The sequence below is a fragment of the Lotus japonicus genome, chromosome 1, assembly GCF_012489685.1.
Source record: "Lotus japonicus ecotype B-129 chromosome 1, LjGifu_v1.2".
Classification (NCBI taxonomy): domain Eukaryota; kingdom Viridiplantae; phylum Streptophyta; class Magnoliopsida; order Fabales; family Fabaceae; genus Lotus; species Lotus japonicus.
In genome coordinates, this window is record NC_080041.1 from 77,949,229 (window position 1) to 77,958,815 (window position 9,587).

General features: G+C 36.6%; 2 protein-coding genes across 3 annotated transcripts; one reads left to right on the plus strand and one right to left on the minus strand.

Moving 5' to 3' along the window:
• Positions 1-529: 529 nt before the first annotated feature.
• On the plus strand, positions 530-4,012 carry LOC130747276 (protein FAR1-RELATED SEQUENCE 5-like). The gene is made up of 2 exons (XM_057600158.1): positions 530-1,148; positions 2,103-4,012. Exons 1-2 carry the CDS (start codon positions 530-532, stop codon positions 4,010-4,012), a joined length of 2,529 nt encoding a protein of 842 aa, XP_057456141.1.
• A 2,312-nt stretch (positions 4,013-6,324) lies between these two features.
• On the minus strand, positions 6,325-9,025 carry LOC130714610 (uncharacterized). 2 transcript variants are annotated; one of them, XM_057564521.1, is made up of 6 exons: positions 8,866-9,025; positions 8,549-8,654; positions 8,102-8,187; positions 7,900-7,964; positions 7,468-7,550; positions 6,325-6,759 (listed from the first exon to the last, which is right to left on the minus strand). In XM_057564521.1, exons 2-6 carry the CDS (start codon positions 8,627-8,629, stop codon positions 6,667-6,669), a joined length of 408 nt encoding a protein of 135 aa, XP_057420504.1. In that variant the 5' UTR covers positions 8,630-8,654; positions 8,866-9,025; the 3' UTR covers positions 6,325-6,666. The 2 variants fall into 2 exon arrangements, with proteins under 2 accessions (XP_057420504.1, XP_057420510.1); XM_057564527.1 differs by having other exon boundaries at positions 8,861-9,019.
• Between the last annotated feature and the right edge of the window lie 562 nt (positions 9,026-9,587).

Below are 9,587 nucleotides of genomic sequence, written 5' to 3' on the forward strand. Positions count from 1 at the left end.
AGTAAAAAAATTGTTAATTTGTCACTTGATGAACTAGAGCTAGAGGGTTCTTTTCAATGATAATGATCAAGAAAAAGACTGGAAAGGTTAGAGAAATTAGTTCTTATTTATGACAAAGTGATTGCTTTGTAAAATGATGTCTCTTAGTTTTTTTTTTTTTTTTTTTTTGTGTAGCTCTTTGTCATTGAGTTTAGGAATTTGTTTTCATGTTTTCTAAGGAAAGAGACTAACTTGTGTTGACTTTAAGAATATGGGTACTCACATATGTACATATACATATAAGCGGCGTCCCTGTGTCCTACATTTTGTATGTCAGTTGTGTCGTGTTGGAGTCGGTAGTCGGTACTTCATAGTTAGGAAGGATCAGATTTGAAGAATCTTGATTGGTCGATTGTTAGGAAGAGAGGAATGGTTGAAGAATATATTTTGATGTTCCACCAATTCCTTTTCTGAAATTGTTGTGATTATCAATGACAAAAGAGTACTTATTTTTCCCTCTTTACTTGCAGCCCTACTTAAAGCATCAATTATGGTGGAAGGGAAAGAAATTAGTGTAAGTAGGTGGAATGTGATGGGCCTTAATGGTGGTGCTGGATGCGGCAGCTTCTTCATCCGGTCTAACAATCAGGACTATCACAATATGTTTGCTAATCTTGTACAAATTAAAAGAAGGGATGGTAGTTTCAAGATTATCAATGTCGATGTTTCAGAGGAATTGCAAGGGTTGACTGGTATTGATGTCCTTTCCATTCAATTTGATTCTTGTGAAGCTGGGGAATCCTTTTACCATAAATATGCTTCAGCTATAGGCTTTGTTGTTGAAGAGGATTATATAAAAAGAAACGAGCATGGTGAGGTTGTCCAGAAAAGATGGGCTTGTAACTGTGAAGGAGGCTTTCAGCAAAAGAAATATCTACAAGATGGATTTAATTGCTTTGCTACATTTTGCATACACCTTGTTAGCCATAAGTGGTTAGTAAGAGACTTTGTGGCAACACACACACATCGGTTGTCACCAACATGCAAACCACATCACCAAATTGATCCTTCTCAGAACAATTTAGTGAATGCAAAAAGGAAAAATCTTGTGGTTTCACTGCGCACTTTACTGAAACTTATCACACCCATCACTACATTCCAATACCAAGGTACGTGCTTGCTTGCGTTTTCAAAAGCACTATGTAGTGTTTTATTCAATATCCTGCTCAATCTGTTTTTGGGTCCTTTCAAAATTGAGTCCCCGACATAAAAACCGGAACTCCATCATGAAGGAAAGCAGAGTGAAGGAGAGAAGCAAGCAACAGTTAATGTTCCTTCCACTTGCTTCCCTTCCTCTGCAATTTTATTCCTCCATTCTATGAAATGCACATAGTATTAATATGGTAGGCTATGAAGCACGGACACCTCTGAAATATAGAGTGTCCGGTGTCAGACACAACATCACTATCGTACGACACTGACACGATGTGTCAGACACTTATTCGCGGTGCTGAATAAAAAGTATTTTTTCCGGTTCGGACACTTGAGCCGATACCTCTTGTTTGCTGGATACCTCTAAGACACTAACATTATTTGAAAAAAAAATTAAAAATACAAAGCATAAAAGAAATAGCTAATGGAGAGAGGCTACTTTTCAATGAAGATGGTCAAGAAGGAGGCAAAATCTGTTAGATAGATTAGCTCTTCTTATTTGAGACAAAGTAGTGGTTACTTTGTAAAATGGTGTCTCTTAGTGTTCTTTTGTGTGCTCGTTGTTATAGAGCTTAGGAAATTTTTTGTATGTTCTCTTCGTATAGATACGAACTTGTTTTGACTTTAAAAATATAGATATACATACAGCATATAGGTATATATATAGATACATATAAACAGTGTCCCAATGTCCTACTTTTTGGAGGTAAGCTGTGTTGCGGTTTCAATGTCGTATCGGAGTCGATACTTCATAGGTAGGAAGGATCATATTTGGGGAATCTTTATTGGTGGATTGTTAGGAAGAGGGCAACAGATGAAGAATAGATTTTGTTGTTTTCACCATTTCCTTCTCTGAAATTGCTGGAAAAAATGTGTACTTATCAATGAAAAATGTATTTATTTTCTTGCAGGCTTTCTTAAAACATCAATTATGGTCGAAGGGAAAGAAACAAATGTAAGTGGGTCGAATGTGATGAGCCTTAATGGTGGTGCTTGTTGTGGCAGCTTCTTCATCAGGGATAACAATCAGGACTATCACAACATGTTTCCTATTCTTGTACAAAATAAAAGAAGGGATGGTAGTTTCAAGATTATAAATGCGGACAATTCAAGGGAACTGCAAAGGTTGACTGAAATTGATGTCATTCCCATGCAATTTGCTGAAGAAGGCTTTCAGCAAAAGAATCATCTAGAAGATGGATTTAATTGTTTTGCTGCATTTTGCAGACACGTTGTCAACCATAAGTGGTCTGTAAAAGAGTTTGTGGAAGCACACATACATCATGAGCTGACTCCAACATGCAAATCTCATCTCCAAATTGATTCTTCTCCGAAGAATTTAGTGAATGTGAAAAGGAAAAGAGTGGTTAATGATCAAGCCCCTTGTAGTGCTTTGATTGCAATGAGTGATGTGGAATCTGCGAAAAGGAAAAGATTGGTTAATGCTCAAGCCCCTTGTAGATCTGAGATTCCAATCAGTGATGTGGAAGCTGCCCTTGATTTTCTAAGTGCTAAGAAGGACTCAGACAATGGCTTATTCTATGAAACAAAATTTGTTGAAGGCCATTTAACATCTCTTTTTTGGGCAGACTCTATATCTCAGTTAGATTATGCATGCTTTGGAGAGGTGATGGCAGTTTACAGGACAGAGTTATGCATGATGCACTTTGTAGTGTTGACTGGTCTCAACCATCATCATCGGACATGTGTATTTGGATGTGCTTTGCTTCAAGATGAGACTGTCGAGGCCTACACGTGGTTATTTCAAACATTCCTTCATGTAATGCAGGGTTGCATGCCCCTATCAGTGGTGACTGATGATCATCAAGCTATCCGTGAAGCTATTAAGCTTGTGTTGCCGCGATCAAGGCACCGCCTATGCACACAGCATCTTGAGAAAATAGCACGCGACAATGTTAATAACCCATTCTTCATATCTGATTTCAAAGCATGCATGTTGGAGGTTCTATCACAAGATGATTTTGAGCTTACATGGAAAAGAATGGTTGAAATGTATAAAGTGTCTGAAAATCCTTGGATACAAAGGATGCATAGGGAACGTCATATGTGGGCAGAGACTTACTTGAGGGGAAGTTTCTCTGCTGGATTGCAAAGCACGAAAATATGTGAAAGCATTGATAAACATTTGAGGAAGTCTTCACAAAATAAACTGAAACTACATGAATTTCTCAACGAGTTTGAATACGCGATTAATGCACTCTGGCGGGAGGAGGGGAAGGCTGAGTGTAAATCTGCCATTTTTCAAGTGGCTCTCTCAAATCCTCTTGTGAAACATGCTGCTGATGTGTTTACTAGGGAGTCTTTCAAGAAGTTTCTTTCAGAGATGAAATTGGAGACTCTTTTGTTTGTGTTAAGCAAAGATGCTGGCACAACCCACAGAAAATACAGATTGTGTAACACTGAGAATCAGAATTTAGTCTATGATGTTATGGTCAAGCCTAGTGGTCCTCTTAAATGCTCATGCTTGAAGTTTGAGACATTGGGATTTCCTTGCTGTCATGCCATTCATGTACTCAAATATGAAGGAATAGAAAAAATTCCCCAAGATCTCATACATCTTAGATGGACAAAATCAGCAAAATCAAGTGCTCAATTTTGGCACCGTTCCTTGCCACCAGTGTCTAGTGATATTATGTTAAAAATTGTACGTTATGGCAGTTCGGCATTTATTTCTTCCATACTATGTTACTTTGGGACAAAATCAGATAAGCTACGTAACTTAGTGCTCAGTAGATTATATGAGTTGAAGCATGAAATGGAAGAGCGCTATGGTGTATCTGAAGGTAGCAGAAGAGGTTAGGCCAACACTTGATACATAGATGTATTAATCTAACTCTTTTGCATATATTCCTAGATACATGGATATTAATCTTTTTTTTGTCTATATTCCCATAAAACTATGTCATTATGGGGATAATTACTAGGACTTCATCGCTTTTTGGCACCTTGATTGAAGTACATTTGGGCTTAAGATGTTTACTCTTTCATATGATTGATGATTTGGAAATAACAAAATGGTGAAGAAAATAGGGACTATTAACAGGTGAGTCACACTGAAAAAGTGAGAAACTTCTGAGTTTTCCTGTTATGATGAGTGCAAGATGAGTAGCTCTCTCAAGCGATGACTATTTAATCATACTAGATATCTGTTTTCTATTCAATTTATTTGTTTTGATGCTAAATTCCATGGTGGATGATTTGGAGATTTAACTGAGATTTTTTCCCCGTTTTTCTGTACAAACTTATTTTTTCTTATATGCTGATTAACTTCGCAGTCCAATTATTTATTGCTACACCTAGGTATGTTTTGAGTGTAGCTTATTTTCAACTTAGGCTCCTCAGAAGAAGAATGAACTATTTTCAAACTTTGGTTTGTTTGTAAGTTAGATTAAAGAATTGTTACTTCTCTCACAAATTTTACCACTAGAGTATTACTGCCTACTTCAACCTGCTTAAAAAAATTATCTTATCTGAATCTTATTGGTTTCAAGTTATGTGTGCAGTAAAGCTCTTCTGGTTTTTGTCCGTGTAGTAGAGTTTGCTCCCTTGATCTGAGTATTATTGTCTCATGCAATTTGTTGTTGTGGCTTTTATATGAAGATCCAAGGTGTATTGCTAATGTAGAATGTTTTGGTTGCAGTCATAGCTTCTCCAACAGGGTTCCTTCATTTCGAACGGAACCTTTATTTAGAAGGCGATTTAAAAAAAAATGATAATGTCTTTAAGCTTTCCTGAGTTGCAATAAACTACAAACGTTACGACTGTTTATTTGCATGCCCAACCATGATTTGGCATGGGGGATTTCTTTTGTGTGGAGAATTAGCTTCTCTAGGAATATGAGATAGCTGCAACACACGATCCTGATTAAGTAATTGCAAGATATTAGAGAAGTTGCTACGGTATCTATAAAACTGAGTGTTGACCTCTTAGCTTTGCAGGGGTTCATTTCCCCTTCGTCTTTCGGGTTCTCTTAGGTTTGGTTTTGGTTGGTTGTTCCTCCGTTTAGGATAGGTTGTTATCGGGCTTTGCTAGCTTTTTGTTCCTATTGAGGAGGGTTGTATTTCCTGAACATTTTCCTCATCTATTTATTTATATATATTTTGCTTTCGAAAGAAAAGAAAAGAAAACTGAAGCCCATAAGAATCATAAAGGAGAGAAATCACCTCAGTAGAATCAGTTTCACATATTTCTTTCTTCTCATCAATTTTCCAAAGAATTTCCAATCCTCTTTCCAGTGCCAAAATCTCTGCTAACAAGGCATCACCATGAACAGGAACAAATTCCCATGCTCATTTCTAACGATGTCTCCAATCTAAGATTAAATTCAAAGTGGGATTATAGCTCTCATGATCCACATTGAGTTTTAAAAAATGAGCGGAAGGAGGATGTTATTTCAGACACAAGAAAGAAAAACAGGGTTCTCCATTTCCAGTTGATATAAACTGCGGCTTCTCACCATAATCAGAGCAAATATGACGCCAAGCAGAGGTGAAATCCCAAGGCTCATCGTAAAAAAAACATGCTATTTCTCCATTTTCATAGCCCTCTGAGTTGCTGCTAAAATAGAAGCATGACTACCCTTGATCTAAGAGTAATCCAAGTTATTGCATCATAAGGGGTAATTTGATATGGGCAAACTGATTTGGGAATTCTAAAAAAAAAATGCATAATGGAGGCAAGAATTGACTAGTCATGCATCCTACTCGCTTGATTCAACATTGTTTGAGTTAGTTTCTGTAGGTTTTTTAAGGGAAAGGAACGGTAAGATTTATCATTTCAAATCATCAGAGACTATTTATTTGGAAAAAAAAAATCATAGTAAAATATCATCATGGTATAGAAAACACATACTTTGTTAATTGTTAAAATCATGGCAGAATATCATCATGTCAGCTTGGGACTCCTATTTTTTATTAAATTAAATATTCCAAGCATATTTATATAGATGCTAAATTTTTATTTTCACATTATCACTTTAATTGGTTACAAAGACGAATAACCTTTTAAATCTTTTAGGAATTGTTGAGAAAAAAAGAAATCTTTAGGAAAGGTGACACTAATATTTCGAGATGTTTAATGTAAGTTCAAATTTAACAATTTTGAAGCATAAAGGAAACAAAAGTTAATCTTTACCACTTAAATCGTATGGTTGAATATCTTTTCACCAAAAAAGAGGGTTGAATATCAAAAATAAGATTAGTATGTATTACAAATAGCCACCAGCAATGAAACAGCTTTTGCCAGCATATCACCTTCATCTCATTAGAAAATACAGCCTTCTGCTATTACCAGATACACAACATTATAGACAAGCAAAACTACCTTTGCAGCCAAATCATGAGGGGAATAAAATGCTTTCCGAAACTTGTCAAGAACTAACAATATAGGAGTAAGGCCTCAGTGCTATATAAACTAGCAACTTGTTAACCACTGATTCTCAGGAGCTAGTGGTTTCTAAAAATACTTGCGAGCAAGGGCACGGACTTTTGTGTCAAAATGTGATGATGTGATCCGGGAGCCAGGCAAGTACAGGGGATTAAGAAGAGTCTGCAATTTCCCAAAAAAAAAACACAGAAATAAAGTTACTTATTTCACAATCCATGTAATAGAGTATGTTTGCAAAGAATTAGCTCAAGTATCTACATATTTATCATCACAACCAAATCAAGTAGACAATTAGTAACTTAAACTTCTATAACTGATAGGAGTGTTGCCAATCATATCCTAGCACAGGAAAAAGAAAATAAAAAGTAGCTGAAACCCCAACTAAGACGATGGTCATTGGAAACTTATTTTGCATCTTGCATTCTGCCTATTCCTGGAGGAAGAATCTTGTACAACAAATTAGAGTGCAATTTTCATCATTTGAGTTCAAAATAATGTACCAGACAATTCAGCATGCATGCTACGGTGACATATTGAAATGCTAACAAGGGGGGCAAATGAAGAATATGTCTAATTCAACATCCAAAAGGACCAAAACAGGTAAGAATGGAATTCAGCAAACTTAGGGGGGGAATGTAGAACATGGTTATTTAGTAATGATAAAACCAGATAAAAAAAATTCCAACAGTAATTGATAATGAAGACAGTAAAGCATGCTTTAAGAACCGGTAAAATGAACTTTATCACAATCCCATTTGAAGAGAAATATTCTTTAGTAGAATAAGAAAAGGCTACATTTGAAATTAACAACAAAAGTAATAAAGGGCTACATTTGAAAAATGTTCTAGAGGGCAAGAAAAAACAGATTACCTTTATGTAAAGCTCATGCACATCTTGGAAGAAGCTCTTAATACCATCATCATTACGAGAGTCATGAAGCAACATAAACCGGGTATGTATGATGAGTCAAGGAAGATATCACAAAAAAAAAAACTAAAACGCATAAAGAGATGTGTGGACGTATGGTTAAAGAATTCTCCATTAGTGACTCTTTCATTTTGTTCCCTTACCAGTGACTGGCAAGGGTATTAAGGGAAGGGCAAGGAGAATGGCTCAATCATAGAACTAAGTAAGCAAATTGAATCAAACACTCCTTAAAAGTCGGGGTCTCAGTACTTCATTTATTTGAACAAAACAAGAATAAAGCAATACATATGAGTGTGTCTGTTTGTGTGTGAACAACACAAGAAAAGCAATATAATTTTTCGTCTCAATTATAAAATGATTCCCACATGTAAAGGATATGACCAGCAGTGACATATACTGATACCACGAGCTCATTGAACCTATCTACCGATTTCAAGTACCTGCATAGAGAGTGCGAAGGAATAAGATGCTGAGAAGAAGAACAAAATAAATACAACCACAAGCACAAAAAGAGGATAATGAGGACAGGGTTTTATATTTGAACGTGGATTATGTATCAACCGAAAATGTAACTCACATGGCACTGGTAGTCCATGCAAGGTCCTGAACAACATCAAGAGCAGCATGCAGGATAAACTGATGCAGCTGAGCAGCATCCTCCCTCTGTCACAATGCAGCAAGAAATTGCAAAATCGCGTAAATTTGGGGGATAAAACAAGAATTCCTTGCTTCCATAACCATACAAAACAAGGCGATGCAAGAGATACAAAAGAAAACATTTACATGAATCAGATGAAAAAATTATAATGTAAATTGAATCCCCCTTAAACATTTGTCAGGCATCAATTTGCCTCTAAAATTGCATAACCTACAGTGATGCAGAGTGGTCAATCCAACTCAATAGTAAGAAAAACCAAATATCTAGCTCGCCTCGCCACAAGTTAAAAATTAAAACAAAAATGATAAATCAATTAAACCTTGAAGTTTAGAGAGGTAAACAAAATAACATTGAGAAGAATCATACTTTAGCAGCTACTCCAACTTCAGCTTCATATATAGGAATATCATTTCTGCTAACAATGATGAAACAAGCAGTGGTTGCCATTATCAAAACCCTGCCAGAATAATCCCTGCAAAACCCACAGGAAAGTTCAGTATGCTCATTGCTACAATCAAAATCACAGAGAGAAATGAGAATTTACGAAGAGATCTGAACTCAAATTAAACATATATAATACGAATCGAACACTACAGTTGAGCGCGATCAAGGAACCAGAAATCGAAAAGTACCCACTGCAGCAGAGTGAAGGAAAGAGGCTAAGGGTAAGAGAATGACCTTACCTGAGAGTACGGGCGGCGAACACGGCGGATGGCGGAGGCAAACACGTGACGGCGGAGGCGATCTCGTAACGAGTGAGAAGAGGAAGGAGAGAACGTGACTGAGAACTGAGAAGAGATTGAGAACGTTATGCTTTGTTTGGATGGAAAATAAAAGTGGAAGGGGAAAATAAGTGATTATTTTAGATTCTTTAGTATGATAAAAAATGAAAAGTAACATAAAAAAATGTCTTTTTTTTTTAGTGGGAAACAAACACTATAATGTGAAGAGGATTATCAAAATAAGTAAAAACATACTGCTGGGAAGCTCCATAACCTGCCAAGCAATTTGTCGACCAATTGGCTTCCCGAGGAATGTGACGAAGCCTAATATCCCAATGACGAGCAAGCAAGAGATGAATGTCCATAAACATACTAGCATACTCATGCAGACGAAACCGCTTCCTTGTAAGAAGATCAACAACCTCCTTGCAATCAGACTCGCAGTATGTCTTACGAATATTCTTCCTCTAGAGAAGATGAAAATCCATACAAAGAGCACTAAGTTCTGCAGCTAAGGATCACCCTCAAGCACACCGACGCAAAATCCAAATTGCCACATGCCATGTTTGTCACGCACCACACCTCCAAAATAAGTATTGTGGTATAATCCAGATTTTGGCGATGGGGTCGGTCCATGGATTTTCGTTCCTTAGCTCGTAGTCAGTCTTTACTTAGCTTAAAAA

Coding starts and splice junctions, on each gene's coding strand:
- LOC130747276 (XM_057600158.1), top strand. CDS start 530: ATGGTGGAAGGGAAAGAAATTAGTGTAAGTAGGTGGAATGTGATGGGC. Junction 1,149..2,102: donor CACTACATTCCAATACCAAG/GTACGTGCTTGC, acceptor ATTTTCTTGCAG/GCTTTCTTAAAACATCAATT.
- LOC130714610 (XM_057564521.1), bottom strand. CDS start 8,629: ATGGCAACCACTGCTTGTTTCATCATTGTTAGCAGAAATGATATTCCT. Junction 8,188..8,548: donor AAGTTGGAGTAGCTGCTAAA/GTATGATTCTTC, acceptor GCATTGTGACAG/AGGGAGGATGCTGCTCAGCT. Junction 6,760..7,467: donor TGCATGAGCTTTACATAAAG/GTAATCTGTTTT, acceptor GGGAAATTGCAG/ACTCTTCTTAATCCCCTGTA.